The 17535-nt window shown below is 37.6% G+C and overlaps 2 protein-coding genes and 1 long non-coding RNA gene across 3 annotated transcripts in view; 2 read left to right on the top strand and 1 right to left on the bottom strand.

Annotated features, from left to right (window-relative positions):
• LOC122359216 (TGF-beta receptor type-1-like) overlaps positions 1-839 on the top strand; it is a 30486-nt gene extending 29647 nt beyond the window's left edge. The window contains 1 exon segment of the mRNA XM_043259526.1: positions 301-839. Within this exon segment, the coding sequence (XP_043115461.1) occupies positions 301-426 (126 nt within the window). The 3' untranslated portion in view covers positions 427-839.
• The window catches only part of tox (thymocyte selection-associated high mobility group box), an 839643-nt gene that overhangs the window by 231025 nt on the left and 591083 nt on the right, over positions 1-17535 (top strand). The window lies entirely within an intron of this gene.
• LOC122359515 lies at positions 9752-11838 on the bottom strand. The gene is made up of 3 exons (XR_006252711.1): positions 11684-11838; positions 10480-10538; positions 9752-9762 (listed from the first exon to the last, which is right to left on the bottom strand). It is a non-coding gene; the product is annotated as an uncharacterized LOC122359515 (long non-coding RNA).

The raw sequence follows: 17535 nt of genomic DNA, 5'->3' as shown, positions 1-17535 counted from the left end.
TCATTTTGAAATGTTAAAAACTTATTGAGGGAGTCTTTGAACAATTCATTCACACTGGGTCCGCTTCAAACCGCTAGCTCATGAGTGCAAAGTGTGGGTCTTTTTTGACGCGTTTACTCAAAAGCACAATGCATATGGATGCACAAAAAGATTTCCACCGTTGCACTAAATGATTGGTAACGGCAATATATGGCTGGTAAAGTTCAGTAGTTTTAGCAGTCGAGATGCGTAAGAAGGTTAGGGAAAGCGTACAGCATAATGATTATACCTGTGATAGCATCTGTCTCCTCCTGCCCACAGGCCCTGCGCGTGATGGCAAAGATCATGAGGGAATGCTGGTACGCCAACGGAGGCGCTCGCCTCACTGCGCTTCGAGTGAAAAAGTCTCTGTCTCAGCTATGTCAACAAGAAGGCATCAAGATCTAGAGCAAAACTCTCCTCATCTTTACACTGCCTATTCACTCCCTCCACTCATCTAGAGAGGACAGCGGGGGAATATCGAGGGACCAGAAAGGATTGGTGCTGTTTCACTGTTGTCCATAAACGGATACCTCCTCATCGTGCAAGAACACCTCAGACAAACTTTACCAGCCATGCTTCATCTGGTGAGTCACCACCATACATCAACCACAGATGGCCATTCGTTGCGATAGATGTGGACTTGAGCCTTTTGGACTTGTTTCTGTATATAGCCCGTTGTCTATAGATGTACATATCTGCAGTCTTCGTCCCAGGAAATGCCCCTGTTCTGAAACACTCGTGTTTACCACATTTGGTGGAAAAGGATCTTTGTAGGTATCAAGTCACTACATCTCTTTACATCCCACATCGGATTTAAACCAAGCACTGCGTTTGCAAGCAGCTCATCAGTTAAAAAGAGTAATATTGTGCTGATTGCTGTAGCACCGATTCCAAAGACTCACCTGATTATTTGGAAATGGTTTCGTAATTTGGCTCACGACTTCAGCGTATTCTCTTTTCAGAGACCGAGAGAGAGCCTGAAGGGACCAGCCAAGAAAACTGGGTTAGTCATCAAAAGCCATTTGTACAAAGGCCAACTTAGCTGAAGCACATCTGCTTGAACGTAATAAGGACATGTGTGTTTTATGCACATTTGAAAGGATGGTGCTGTCGTGATAAAGATCCGATTTATTTTTCTGTAGTATTTAGTTTCCATTCTTGCCCCTTGAGGCTTTAAAGGATTAGTTCACCCAGAACTGAAAAATCTGTCATTAAATACTCTCCCTCGTGTCCTTTGAAATCCGTAAGACCTTTCTTCGGAATACAAATGTTTTGATGAAATCCAAGAGCTTTTTCAACGTGCATAGACAGCAAGGGTCCTACCACTATCAAGGTCCTACCACTTTAGACTATGCTGCCTAAAGAGGGTCAGGGAGCTCTCGGATTTCATGAAAACCTTAAATTTGTGTTCTGAAGATAATCAAAGGTCTTGCAGGTTTGGATGGTGAGTAATTAATGACAGAATTTTTGGCTGAACTGTCCCTTTAAGAAAACATGGACACAGAAAGAAGCTAACCACGACCTATTGTATTTTGCTCTGTGTATGTAGTCTGTACACGTTCTTCAGGTCGAGTTATCCAGTTCTGCTCTACTTGCCGTTTTCATTCAGATCTGTAAAACACACCGTATTGATTGTGACCTCATGCATATAGTTGAGCACCCGTTCTTGAGCCGCAATCTCATGGATGTATCATGTGTCTGTATTTGGTCAAGCCAAGCAATAAGTTCTCCTTTATTTTATTCATAGCTGGAAGATGCATGTGGTCAATGAATGTGATCTCAACTTTTAGTCAGTTTGTAGACATTTTAAAGAAATACGCTTTTATTTTCTACAGCCAAATACAAAGCTGAAGTGATCTTCTGGGGTGTTTTTAACGGTTAAGTCCGTGGAAATCTATGTGTAGCAAAGACACTCTTTGAAGATTTGGATGTGAAGATGTTAACCAGGCTACTTTAAAGGGATCCTTCACCCAGAAATGGAAATAGTCATCAGTTTTTTTTTTTTTTTTTTAATCTGAGAGATTTCAGTCGTTCCTGCAGTCCCAATCCACGTAATTCAAAAGTTTGACACTTTAAAAAAGTTCATGATTTCTATGGGTTTCTTTTATAATCGTTCTGTTCTTCATATAAAAGCAATTGTGTCTTTACAGAAGACTTGAATTAAATTGCTTGATTTATGAGGATTTATTTTACAATGTCTATGAACATTGTAAAGGTCAAAGATGACGAAAAAGAACTCAATGGAATTTAAAAAAAAAAAAAACATATCCTCATTTGTGTGAAAGATGAACAAAAGACATACAGGTTTGAAAAGAATAACTGATGACAGATTTTTTCATAACTCCCATCACTCTGGATTCATGCTAGAAACACAATGCCAACAATCACCAGCAGCCTTCAGAATGTTACAGTGTTACAGTCCAAGAATTAAATGTCTAGATTTCTCTAGATATTCACCTCTCCAGCTCAGATATTTTCTACAGATTCAGTTTCCATAGTTTGTTTTTTTCGCATGTGTGCGTGTATATAAAATATGCAGTTGTTTTTTGAACAGTAAGATTTGTTTTTAACGAAGCCACCTCTGCTCACCAGAGTACAGCATAGACAGTGCAACTTATTTTAACGGTAAAAAAAATAAATTAATGGTTTACTATGAAAATAATTTTTAAATAAATGTAAACATTTACAAAATCATTAGACACTCTAGACTTCAGAAATTATTTTGATATTCTGATTTGCTGTTCAAAACAAAAATAAAAATTAAAATAAATGATAAATAAATGGTAAAGTGTGTAATGTTACAAAAGCTTTTTAAGATGTTTAGCTTTTAATATTTTCCTGAAGAAAAAAAAAATTACTCAACTGTTTAAAATATTGATAATACTTTCTTGATCAGCATATAGAATGATTTCTGAAGGATCATGTGACATTGAAAACTGTAGTAATGATGCCAAAAAAGTAGCTTTGATCACAGCATTAAGTCACATAAAAGTGGATTTAAATAGTTTTTTTTTTTTTTTTTTTTTTTAATATTAAAGGTTTTTCACATTATTACTGTTTTACTATTTTCTGTATTTTGGATGAAATAAATGCAGGCTTGACGAGCAGAGAAAAAATTTAAGATCTTACTGTTTAAAAACGTTTGACTGGCAGTGTTTGTGTGTGATATATATACATATACATACATTCACACACTCATAGGAAACATGCTGTCGTATAACTACTTGGTTACTTTGGTGTCATCTAACATTCAGTATTTTCAATTTGAGTTTAAAAGGGGGAGGGAGGGGGTCACACTACAATAGCACCAAACTGTTCTGCAGCCCACATTGGCATTAACATATCGATGAATGAATGAGTTCCGGCTCAGAAAGGCAGGCAGGAAATGATGTGGGATGCAGCCAGAAACACTTACACTATGATATGCAATCTCACTGTGTGTTCTCCAGTGCATGATGCAACACAAGTGCCTCAATTTTATAAAGATTTCTGCTTTCCGCAAATTATTGGTATAACCAGTCCCTAAAAACCAGAATGGATCTGCGCTTGCAGCGATTTTCAGCATTATAAAGTCATACATTTGTTTTTCTTTGTTCATTCCAAGGTTATGGTTTATGTACAGACAAATTTTGCTATTCAGTCAGTTTCCATATATATATATATATATATATATATATATATATATATATATATATATATATATATATATATATATATATATATATATATATATATATATATATATTATAAAAAGTCATTCCAGAAGCCTTTTTATATTGAGTGCCTACTCTGTGGTTGGTGTAAATGCAGTTTGGGTTTTTGGTGACATTGAAGCTTCTTACAAGAGCTGAAACATCACTTCAACAAAAAAAAACACTACAGTGCAACACCCAAAAATAGTTCACGCGAAAGCATACCTCTTCGGGCAAATAGGATCATTTACCTCAGTGTGAATAAACGTTTGTTCATTTAGACGTGGACATTGATTTGTACAAAGTGCTTGCATTGAGAAATGTTCGTATGTTTTATTTGTTTCGCTGAAGAAATCCTGGATGATAGCGTTCTACCTAATGTTTGAAATGAGAAGGATGCTCGGGTCTTATTTTCATCTTCAGTGTTTTGTTATGAGTGGAGCGTTCACAGGTTGGATTGAGAAAGCGTTCGCCGTTAACGGATGAGATTAACGCTCGAGTGATGCTGGAGCTTTTTTTTTCCTGTGTTAAACTTGTAAATTTAAAATTCATGTCAATAAATAGGTCCTTATTTTACCTTGGAGAACTGTGTATTTCTTGATAGCTGAAAGAGCAACATCTCCTCGGCGTCCTTGAACGGATATTTCACGAATTCTCGGTCACGTAAAATTAATCGCAGTAAAAGGTAAGTGTGTTTGATGGCGGTGAGAGGGCTCCGAGCTCCTGAGGTTTCTTCGACAAGAGACTGGTCCGAGCTCGGCGTCCAGCCCGATCCCCGCGCGTTAAAGAGAGGAGTTGGGTGGCGGAGGAATACTTTGAACGAGACGCTGAGGTAAAACGCTCGTATTACTTCTCCCGCTCTGATTGGATGAAGATGTAACCAAGTAACGCGAGACCAGCCGTGTTAATTATCAGCGCGTGCTCGGTGCTTGTAGCTGAAGCTAATTTGCGACACTTGTTCCTAGGACTAATTAATTACAAAATATACACGACTATATAATATAAGCACACTAAACATGACTGCAAGTTTGTTATTGTGTGACCCAAGTTGCTGAAGGGCCTCTGTAAGGTGCGGCTGTAGTAATTAGAGCTGAGTGAAGAAACATGAGACAATAAATACACAATTACGACAATATATGGGCTATGTGTGTCATTTTTAGATAAGTAAATAAAATCAAGGAATTCTAAAGTGCAGTATATATTTTCTGTGATTAAAAATGGGTGTTTGCTGTATATAATCCAAATATGAAATTGCTATTAGGAAAATAAAGATAGAACACAAAAATATTGGTTATTATAATGCAGTTTAGGTCTATTTGATTTCTCCGCCAATTAAAAATACAACTTGTCAATTAGACAAAAAGTTATTATATATGATATTTCTGTGTCCCTTTACTTCTGAGTTGGTGAGTACGCCCTGACCTCAACACAACACAAGAATCAGGTAAGAGGAGAATGCAGGAGCCAAAAGAAACAGCAGATGTAAAAAAGAAATTTGACCATCATGTGTTGTCTAAAAATATGCACTATACACTGTGAACATCTAGTCAAGTTCATTTAATCCTGAGAACACTGAATATTTAACCTTGTGAGTCTATGATGTTGCCTCATGTTCCAGTAAAACCAAGGACCTGCTTACACTTACACTAGTTTCCTGAATACCGGATGTGACCCTGGTCTTACTGTACGCCGCTGGGATATATTTGTAGCAATAGCCAAGAATTGTATGGGTCAAAATTGTATTCTTAATATCCTAATGATTATTATTTTTAATATCCTAAGATTATGTTCCATGAAGATATTTAGCAAATTTCCTATTGTATTTTTACTTAGTAATATGCATTGCTAAAAACTTCACTTGGACTTTTTGCACCTTCAGATTACAGTTTTTCAAATGTATTTTTGCCACATATTTTCCTAACAAAAATACACCAACGCAAATACATTCAATATCAATTACCTTTTTATTACCCTTGCAATTATTCCTTTTTTTTTTTCTTTGCAAACGTACATATGCAAAAACTAGAGCGATTGAATAAACTTCAATAAAAATTTCTTCTGAAGTAACAAGCATGTATACAAGGACCAGACAATGTGCTGAATGCATATATATATATATATATATATATATATATATATATATATATATATATATATATATATATATATATATATATATAACTAGAACTTTTGTAGCTTTACAACACATTTCACGCCGGTGTCTGTTCTCAGAGCATTCCTTTCATTGTGTGCTGTATGCGCTTAGAAAGTGAAGAGATTGAACTCATCCACATTCTGGACCGTGGGCAACTCTGCGCTCGGTTGTGCTCAAACTTTTATGAAGTCTGCATTATAAATAAGCTGAAGGTCAAACAAAGGTTGCGCTGTCTGTTTCAGAGGCCACAATTAATGCAACCCAAAGCACGTTTCACTCCCAAGTATACCTGAAGACACAAGCTGTATAATGTACCTTAAGCAACTTACATCCTTGAATTTCTCCCAGCCCGAATCTGTTGGGCCACGGTTCAAGAACAAGAACTACTTGTTTGTTTGTTTTAATAATTCATTTGAAACTATCAGGGACAAACGAGATGAGACGGTTTCACTCCTTTTCGTTTAGTGGCATTCCCAAGGCCTTTGCATGAATGTAATTGAACTGCAAGTGTCTAGACTGAAAAGTTACATACACAGGTCCGCCACTGCTGCCACGCTTGATCTGGCCTCAGCTCAGAAAAGACCCGCGCTGCTGATACACAATTTACAGCCGCGTAGGGAAGGGTGTTTTTCAAGCATAACTTCAGTAATGTGTGCGGGTCTTGAGGGACTGGACGAAGGCAGCCCTGGATCAAACACAATCTCGAATCTGATCAGTCAGAACGCCGTTCACAGGCATCATTTTTCTCTGGCCTCCTGTTTTACCTTGAACACCATCAGAGGCATTTTGGTAAATCTTTTCCGAGGTTCAGAACTGAGCCTTGCAGGGAAGTATTTAGATTAGTTCTGTCTCCCTCGCCAGTGTATCAACGGGCTTGAAGGGAATGAAAATTGTCGTTATGTCCTTTTCCAAACACGGCTATTTTTTATGATTATTGCACGTATTACCATTCTGAGTATATAAGGACTTGACGGCTTTTCGCACAAAACACAAGGGGAAGTGCTAGTAATGCCTAGACCTGAAACAAGGAAGCCAACGAACTAGAAATTATTACTTCATAGCGCCACCTTGTGGTGGTAACGAACGGCTATCAATGAGAAGTAAACATTAAAAAAAGATTGAAAATATTAGCAATACATTAAACATCAGTTATTTATTTATGTTAAGCAATTTTACTAATTTGTATATTATGTATAAAAAGTACTGTAAGTCAGCCAATCACATTGCAACGTAATGCTTTTAAGCATGTTTATATGGTCTAGAGGATCTACTGAAGTTGAAAGAAATGTGATTTTATGACTTTGATGCATGGTTGATGCATGGATAGACTGGGGTACACTTCCCAAAAGCATTGTTAGCTAAATATGGCGGCATGTTCCATTGAAGTCTGTCTTTTGGAGGGCGTTGTTGCTTCCAGGAAACACACCCCTGGCCAGTCTTTGAAACTACTGATGTACTGTCATTTTCACATACAAAAAAAATAGAAGAAAAAAAGGTTACCTGGTGTGTGTCTGCAGTGACATTCACATGGTAGGGTCAGAATTTGGTGTAAATAGCACGAAAGCGTGGATCCATCCAGTCGTGTATCATAGCTCCACGCTGGTGGTGGTGAAGTAACGGTGTGGTGAGTATTTTGGCTCACTTTCAACCTCTTAATACCAACTGAGCATTGTTTAAATTTACCAGCGTACCTGAGCTCGGCTGACCATGTCCTTCTCTTTTACGACAACAGTATGCCCATCTCATGATGGATACGTCCAGCAGGATAACACGCCGGGTCACAAAGCTCAAATCAAATCGCAATGCTTTCTTGAACATGACAATGATTTCATGCACTCAAATCACCTCCATTCACCAGATCTCAATCCAATAGAGCACCTTTGGGATGTGATGTGATGTGATGGAATGGAAGATTCACAACAAGGCTGTTCTGCATCCCGCTGTCATGTCAATATGGACCAAAATCTGTCAGGAATGTTTCCAGCACCTTTTTGAATTTATGCCAAAAAAAGGCAGTGGGTCGACTCAGTACTAGGAAGCGGACCAAAAAAGCTGTGTGTGCCTGATTTATTAGGTGATACGAAACTGTATACAGTTAATACATTAAAAATAATACACACGATATGTAAAACAGTCAAAGACAGAAATAAGTTTTAATTGTTTTACTTTATTAGTGGGTGATGAGTGAGATAATAAAAAGTGCATGCATTGGATTTCAATCAATAATCAATTAAGCCTTCGGGAAGTGTTTAATGCCCTTTATGTGGAACAAATCCAAATGTTTAATCATGTCAGAGCACTGAAAAAAAATCTCTTTAGAAGTGAACAGTATAAAATACAAAGCACTTTGTTGAGGCTATTGTTACTATTATTGAACAGATCTGCTCTGCCTTTGATATGAAAACTATTGTGCAATCTGTTATATTTACAAACATATTCTTAAGTCCTGACATTGAAAACTAAGTGTACTTTTACTGTATCTAATATAATGAGCCTCCTGTAGTCTTGTATACTGTTTCACAGTGTCCTAAAACTCTTGTTTTTGTACTTGTACAGTTTGTTTTAAAGGTGACATATCATGAAAATCTGACTTTTCCAGGTTTAAAGTGCTATAATTGCTTCCCTTGTGCATCTACCAACGAAGGAAATGTGAAAAAGAGTAAAAAAAATTTCTGTAAGCGGCTCAAAAAAACGAGTGCGTCTGATCTCTCTCCCCTAGTGATGCAGCATTATAATATTACCGCCCCATCTGGAGCCGTCCGTGTGCTCCAGATGTGTCCACTCAGAAAACCGTATATCACAAGTTTAAACTACGTAATATGGTTTAAAAATGATTTCAAATCCACAAACACGATAATCAGAACCAAAACAGTTTTTAGTAGATACAAGCTGCAACGGTGCAGTTCTTTTTCTGAAAAGGGGGCCTGGAGCGGAAGCTCATTTGCATTTAAAGAAACAGGCACCAAAATGAAAAAAAGTGTTTCAAGCTTCCACTAAAAATAGGCATTTTCAAAACGATGTAAAAAATTATCTCGTGCTAAAAATTCTCAGACACATTCTGGGGACACCAGAATGTGTAAAAAGGGTCATAATATGTCACCTTTAAGTCCGCTTTCTTGCATTCGTGCCTGAGCTGCTGAGCTTCTTGTGTTTATCCCTCTTTATCGACCTCACAGACAGAGCAAGAAAAGTCACTGCGCTGAGGGCCTGTTTATTTCTTCTGCTGCGAGTCCTGCATGACTTGATCGTGAGGAAGGAGGGGGCTGTCTGTAGTGGGGCGGCAGGGCTGAATACACCGCAGTCACGTGACCGGGGTGGGTCTGCACTGGGTAGACGGTGGAAATTACTGCAGTCTCTGAATCTCCATAATTGTGGAAACCAGCCTGGCGCAATCCTATTAACACAAAGGTACAACATACACACAGCGGATGAGGCCAAGTAAACGCTGCGGTATGCGCAAGACCAGGAGATTACCTGGTGATATGATGGGCTGTCTGGTGAAGGTCACGTTGAAATCAGGCCTATCTGGAGGAGGGTAAGGGTGGACACGTCTACGAATGAAGTACCCAGTACTGCAGCAGCACAAAATGCCAATTATCAGCAGCAGCCTACAGACCAATCAAAAACCGCTTTTAAAATCATTTCAATTCCAACCCAGGTCAGCACAGGGGTTCGGTTTCGCCTCTCAGTGCGAACTTGCATGAGAAAAACGGTTGCTCTGATCAACCCTTTGAGCCAAGTACAACTTCGAAGCAATTTCCAAAAAATACTTGTATTTTTTATAAAACTTTAAATTGAAAGAAGAAAAAAAAGCTCACCAGAAATACCATATTCTTTGAACAGACAGGATCGAACACAGCATTGTGTGCCACAGCAGTCTTCGATATTTTGCATCTGTAACAGACATAATCATCTTTCAGAAGCTCAGGGTTATCAAGAATTCATTAAATGGGCATTAATAAGACGTTAATAATGTTATGAAAGATTTCTATTTAAAATAAATGATGTTCTTTTTCTGTTCATCATGACAAAATAAAAATATGAAGCTCAACTGTCTCCAACACTGATGATGTATATAACACATTTTTTTTAATTGTTATATCACTATGTTATATCATCCTTATATCAGCTTAGAATTTTCATTGGGATAATATTTTAAGATAAAGCCTAGTACTTGTTGCTGCACTAATGACTTGTAAAGTTGATGATGAATGTGCTCTTTTGAATGAAATGTGATTGCGAAGCGTGACGTACTGTCTGCTACGGCTGCAGGAGAATTAATCTGTGCTTTTGGTGTGAAGACTAAATAGTTTGTACCTAACCTCCTGCGGTGGATGTCAGTGGCTGGCTGTACGGGAGTGCTTGTGATAAATTACTCTTATTGAAACCATTAAAAGGGGGGAAGTTTCTGAGCTAAGGAATTCTCTCTTTTTTTTCCACTGTGCATCTGAATGAATCTTTTAACCACTGTTCTGTTGAAACTATTAAGAAGGATGTAGAAAGGGACGAGGTTAATAAAGACCGGGGTGGCTAGTCTGGGTCCTAGTTTTCTAGCTTCTTCCTTAAAACCCCAACTGCTCTGTTCAGTTCTGTTTTATATATTATACTTACACAAAGTACACAGGATAATCTCCTTCATAGTACCAACAGTACTTTTTTTCAGCAACTGTCTGCAAACGAAGACACAGTTTTATAAATAAAGTCTCATTTGCATAAAAGAACAAGGTAATAAACACGTAAGCTGAAGCTAAAATTTATTCTGGTCGAATAATTTAACATTGCACTTGTGTTGCCTCTCTTCTACCGTTTTTGTCTTGTGTGCAACACAAACTATTGAGCTTTTTCCTGTCTAGCCAGATGATGCATCTCAAATACTATATAGTAATTAAAAACAAAAACTATAAAAATGTTGATGCATTTTATCTCACATCACCCTGTTTAGGCTGGAAATGAAAGACAAGATTAATCACTGCACCGAACAGTAAAAAATATTGACTGTGACTATGTCAAACCTTTTACTTTTTGTGCCCTTTAAATGAAGACCATGTGAACCTGGACTACAAAACCAGTCAGAAGTAACCCGTAGTGGCAAGTAGTATATTTGTAGCAATAGCCAACAATACATTGTATAGGTCAAAATTTTGATGTTCCTTTTTGTGCCAAAAATCGTTAGGATAGTAAATAAAGATCATGATCCATTAAGATTTATTTTTTGACCCTATGATTCCAGTTTGTATATATCTTAATCTGTGTCACATATTATATAACATAATGGTGATTTCTTATTTTTTGTGACACTTGAAGACTGCATCTGATATCACTGAAAATAAACCATAAAGAGCTTCTTGTCCGAGTCCTGGACAAGAACAATAAACAATGTTGTGTGCTAGATGGACAGCGTGTATGTGTGTGGAAAATATTGCAAGAAATGTTTAACACACGGACGGTCAGAGCAGAAGACTACAAAACGATAGTCCACTTTAGACATTCTACTAACAATAAGTAACTTTGCAAACACATGTCAACTAACTTAGGTTATTAGAAGACTGCCTGCTTAATATCTTCTCAAACTTTATTTTGTCGGGTCCACAACATGCACCATACTGACTTTCAGAAACTCTGCAAGTATAGGTCAGCTTATTCTACTAACCCTAAACCTACCCTGACGGTCTATTCTGGGAGTTAGTAGAAAATTAGTTGACATATATTCAAAGCTACTTATAGTTAGTAGAATGTCTAAAGTAGACTATCAACATAAAGTGTTACAATGAAAAAATATGAAATGTAAGAAATAGTAAAATGCCGTTTTACTCACCTCAACAAATAAAAGTGTGATGAGGAGGCCGCATAACTGTGGCATTCTCACAGATTTACCTCAAACCCCGTCGGAGAGCGCCAGACACAGGCAGGGGTCACTGAAGCTGCTCGACAGCGCTGATGCTCGTTGTTTTAAACGGCGGGTTGGTGATCCACGCGCCTCGGACTGAAACATTATTAAACCTCATGCAGCGCTCGCGCTGTGGCATCGGACTCTCCGACATCCTCTACATTCCCATTATACAGTGAGGAGGATGACATCACATGACCTCACATCACAAAGACACGTTTGTGCTGCTCTCTTTCATGATTTAATCGCCGTTGGACTATTTTCGCAAGTAACCTAAACCTCTGACTGAACGCACTTGTAAACAGCTAGTCATTCATCCAAAGCCTGCTATTGTGTGCTTTCTGTGGAGCGCCTTTCACGTACCATTGTTGTGAAACGAAAAAGCCACTTACACAGCTTACCTCATGAAGTTGGCCAGTAAGTCATCACATGTTTATTAGCATAACAACACTCTTAAACTCATTAAACAACAAGTTATAGAGTCTACGGGTATGGGGTATTTCAAACCTTATTTCTTTTGTGGAACAAAGCCTGCATACAACAGAAGGGAATGGTCACCAAAACTTGCTCATTTGGATACCTTCATGTTCACAGATTAAATAATCATACAGGTTTGGAAGGTCATGAGGGCGAGTTTATGGTTGTACGCTTTATTTTGTGGTGCACTATCCCTTCGGATAACCTACATCAAAGTATGGGCTACAACACATAACAGAATCACCGCTAACAGTTAGTTTGTATTTTACATCTTTATTGCTGTTGCTGTAGACAGTTCCAATGTTTTTCAATCTAACATTTTCCCCAGAAACCCAAAGAATACAGTTTGCATATACAGTAGACCATTTTCTGTTTACTTAATATGTTGCACATCAGTAGCAGTACTATACAAAAATATACATTTGTGTTCACGCTGGGAAGAACAGCTATACTGTACAGTCCCCAAAAAAAAAAAAATTGAATTTAAAACATTGTCTCTCACCCTTTGACGCATCGTGATCATGCCAATGCAAAGAGATGTCATCAAGAATCACTTTGCTTTAGCATATAAAAATCTTTGTTCATAGCTAAAACTTTTAGACATTATGACAAAGAATTTAAGCTTAAAGAGGTATTGTATTATTTAGCTCTTCCCATTACAGGAAAAATGAAGTCCTGTATATGACACTATTCTTAGATGTGGCAGTGATGATATCAGATCAATATTTATACCACAGAAATTCCATTGCCATTCATACAATACCTGTATTTGCATAGATTAATAAATTACGTGAAAAACACATTTTACTGAGGCAACATTTCTCTAGTGTTAACTGTTTTCAACAAAACTTAAAACTAAATATTACGCTTTCATCCTGAAGTGCACATAAATCACTATGAACAAAGGAAAAAAAATCACATCAAAATCATTTCAAAAATCTAATAAGCCCAGAAGTTAGTTTGCTAAATTAAACAAATGCAAAACCCCTTGCCCTGTATTACTGTTTTTTACTTTTTTACCATAATTAGCATTCCCACAACATAAATAATAAAACCAAACTGGTTCTAAAATATATAAACAAAGTTTAAAAATGTTATGCTTTTTTTCTAAACAAAATGATTTATTTTGTCACAGTGTTCTAAAGACGCTTTATGATATTTTGCCATTAGCTCTATAATCTACACTGTGTTGAGTTTAACACAGTAATCCAGGAGTGTTTATGTCATAGCTAAATAAATACTACAAATAAGGGTTTCTATGTGCTACTTCAACCTTTGTGGGATTTAAAACTGGCAGATGAACTAAGCAATTGCAATGAATCAAGCTTATTTAAAAGGTTTCAATTTAGTAACATAACTAAATTAAGATCTGCCACAATTAAAAACAACACCCTACACACATTCCAGCAACCTACAATCATCATGACTACTAGACACAAAATAAAACGTGAAATTGCACACAACCGCTTAAAAACACACCTCGATACCAATTCGCCAAAACCTGATCCTAACAGTAACAAAGCCAATAAAAATGCACACCTGATGATTGTTGAGCAACTGCGTAAACAAGACACAAGGTAGTAACTACAGTAGTGACACTACTGAGGAGCAGCCTCGCCTCTCTGACATGTGCATTATGGGAATCAAAAGAGGTCAGGTCAGAGGACACGTCCCTCATCTCTGCCCCTCAGACAAGCTGCTCTTCAGAGAGCGTGGCACATCAGAAAAGCCCTGATCGACACCATCAGTTTCAGGGGGAATGTGCGCAGACTCATTCAGCTGCATGATATTCTTCAGGCAGGGCAGATGAGTCGAGAGATGAAGGGCGTGGCGGGTCAATGAGCAGAGAAGAGATGTCTATAGGAGGCACAGAGGAGTCGAGAGATGGATTGAAGAATTCATTAAAGACGCCACGTCTGTGGGCATGCTATGATCAAGAGGCAGATTTGGGAGAAGAGCTTGTGGAGAGGAAGGGGAGGAGGGAACATTTGAAGCTGGAAAGCGAAAGAACTAAAATCCACAGCAGGATACTCCTCACATTTTGTTCCTCATGGTTATGACTGGGAACATCAGTGTCTTGAAGCTCCTCTGTAAAAAAAAAAAAAGACATTTTGTACATTTTATCACCTAGACTTGGACTGACTGATTGAATTCTGTTTATCTAAATTTAGTAAGGTGGTCTCACCGACACCTGATACGTCAATGTCCTCTCGGACGGCTAAGGATGTGTTTGTCATGTCAATGGAAGACGTGGACAGGTCCAGTCGGTCTGCCATGTCTGACATCTCTGAATTCATCATGGCCACCGACTGATCCGAGAAACCTGGAGAACCATTGCTTCTGATGCATTACAACGTCTTTTCTTGATTTTTGTTCAAGATGCAGCATGTATTTTGATGCCTTACCAGGATCCCATGACTCTCTGAATGGAGGTGGCAGTGGGTATCAAGATCCAAGCCACTCACTGGCTGACTAGACGCCATTAAGGACACCTGAAGATATACATTTCAGTTATGTTGTTGTAACGGATCTACCAAAAATTCAAACGATAATTGAACATTCAGTAATCATTCACACACCATCCCATAATTTTAAACCTGTTAGCATTTCTTTTTCTAGGATCTGCACAATTAATACAAAAAAAAAAAAACAAAACAACAACATCTAAATCACTAAAAAAGGTAAATGCAAAAGATATAAATGTCAGCACTGCAATATTTTTTTCTATTTTTACTTAGCAATATTATATATATTATTTATTTATTTTATTTTTTTATTATTTAGCTATGAAGATATATAATCATAACATTTAGGACGCACTTGCGCTTGTCCTGCAAACAAATACACAACAGATCTGCATTTAGTTTTTTGCAAAAAAAATTGCCAATTGCCACAGAAAATTCTTCTCCAAATCAAAGCAGCACTACTAACAAAAAGGTATGTCCGTTTTTGACTCCATTTACTTCTCACTGTATGGACACCAAAAAGACATTTTTTTTTTTAAATATCTCATTTTGTGTTAAAAATTAGAAAAACATACATAGTAATTAAAATGACAATAAAATTCTGGGTGAACTATCTCTTTAAAGGAACACTCCACTCTTGTTTGGAAATAGTTAATTAGTTGAGTTTTTTGAATCCATTCAGTCGATCTCTCAGGTCTGGATTTAACAGCACTTTTGAAGCATAGCTTAGCATAGATCATTGAATCCAATTAGACCAGTAGCATCACATTGTAATGGACAAAGAGTTTCCAAATTGCTATTTAAAACTTTACTTTTCAGTTTTTATAAGTTACATTTGATTAAGATTGATATGATTAGAATTATAATCAAGATTCCAGCGTAATAATCAAGGAACAAGGTTTGCCCTAACATAGCCGCAGCAGACGCACTGATATCACGCAAAACAAACTTCCTCTGATTAATTACGCCAGAGAATGAGAACAGAAATAGAGTTCCTAGTCATATCTGCCTAGAAAATCACAACTTCTTTCTTTTCTGCTGGTCTTAGTACGCGACATAACTACAGAAAGTCAAGTTTTAAATAGAAAAAATATTGGAAACTCTTTTGGCCATTTTAAAGGCGATGGTACTGGTCTAATTGGATTCAATGATTCATGTAAAGTTATGCTAAAAGTGCTATCGCCAGACCCAGAATAGATTAAAAACAGTAAAACTCATGAGCATATTTCCAAAGAAAGTGGAGTGTTGCTTTAAGTAATATGACATCACACTTTCGGCATGTGAACAATTACCTCAGTAAATCCATTTGTAGGAAGTTCTTGCTCTGGTGTTCCTGCCACAGGAGAAGCTTTCTTAGGACTGAGTCTCTTCAGATTCCGGCTGTCAGGTAAGTGCTGGGATTCGTGTAGGTAGCCATATCCAATGCCGCAGCTGGCAAGCTACAAAGACAAAATCATTATCATGCAATGCACATGAAGCTCTGGAGAAAGCCAAGTTATGTCACGGTCATTTCCTCATAATAATGGCTGATTCAGGTCTTCAATACAGTATTACATCTTCTGTAACAGGAACATTACCTGCCTTCTCCCCCAGGCACCATTTGGTGTGACAACCACCTCCTGCATTTTAACACGCTCTCTGTGTTGTAGACCAGCAGCTTCAGCGGTTTCCCTCATATGGGCTTCAATTAGAGAGAAGAAATCCTCTGACTGTTGAGAAATCCAAAGATTACCTGATCAGAATAACCTTTCGCATGCACACATTCGTTTTCGGGTGAATAACAACCAAGCGCTCATTCGCCAGTTCACATCTTACATCTTGGAGAACCTGGCCGGGCTCCAACGATGAAACCGAATGTTCACTGGAGGCCGCCAATGCTGCTGGTGAATTTGGCTCCACATCCCAAAGTCAGCATGCAAAATAATTACATTAAAAGAGAATAAAGAAGAACCGTCCAAGAAGCCGAAGTGCTTGGGTAAAGAAAATCCAAGGATCACTCACACAAGAACATGCCAAAACATTTTCATTGGCTCCCTTGAAAGCTGCAGAAGCGGACACTGGCCCCAGAAGTCCTTTGACCACCCCACATGTTGCTGGGAACAACTTCCAGTTCCTGGATCCTCATGGTCTTTGTACCATACACTTCCATCTTCACCGGTTTCTCCACGTTAACTTTGGAGGAGGTCCTTGAGCATATCATTCTCCTGGTTCTGTTTCAGACAGCACTTGTTCCATTATATTTAAAAAGCAACTGTGACCACGCTTGATGCAGATCAACAACCATGCTTTAGCTAAGACTTTTAATCCAAAACATGAATCTTGATCGATTATTTACACCCCCACCCAAAAATCAGACATGCTGTCTTATTACACAGATTTTGAGAAAGTGGAATAATGGCTTCAGGTTATAACTAACTGGTTTTTAATGCTTCCATACGATTCATGCACATTTAGAATATCACCAAGAATATTCTGTGCATTTCAGTGATTATATGAATGTGACTGACCACTTAAAACTAGTTAAAGCTTGTTTTTAAATAGTCAGAGAGTTTTTTTTTAGCTACTACACAAACACTAGATAGCCACAATAAATATACACATTTTATATTATACAGAATATGTAAAATACACATTTAAAATATTCCACAAAACAGTATTTTTGTCATTTTTGCCTAAACAAAGCATTACTCTCAGAACAATTTTAAAATGTCTACATAAAGCCTGCACAATCAAAATACAATGCAATATGTGAAGAGAAGTCTTTGGATTAAAAGTTTAAGATTACAAGAATAATCAATAAGGATTACAAAATACAAAACTCACAAGACGATTGTTGCC

Source organism: Puntigrus tetrazona, chromosome 2 (genome assembly GCF_018831695.1).
Source record: "Puntigrus tetrazona isolate hp1 chromosome 2, ASM1883169v1, whole genome shotgun sequence".
Taxonomy (NCBI): domain Eukaryota; kingdom Metazoa; phylum Chordata; class Actinopteri; order Cypriniformes; family Cyprinidae; genus Puntigrus; species Puntigrus tetrazona.
This window is presented reverse-complemented; position numbering and strand designations above follow the sequence as displayed.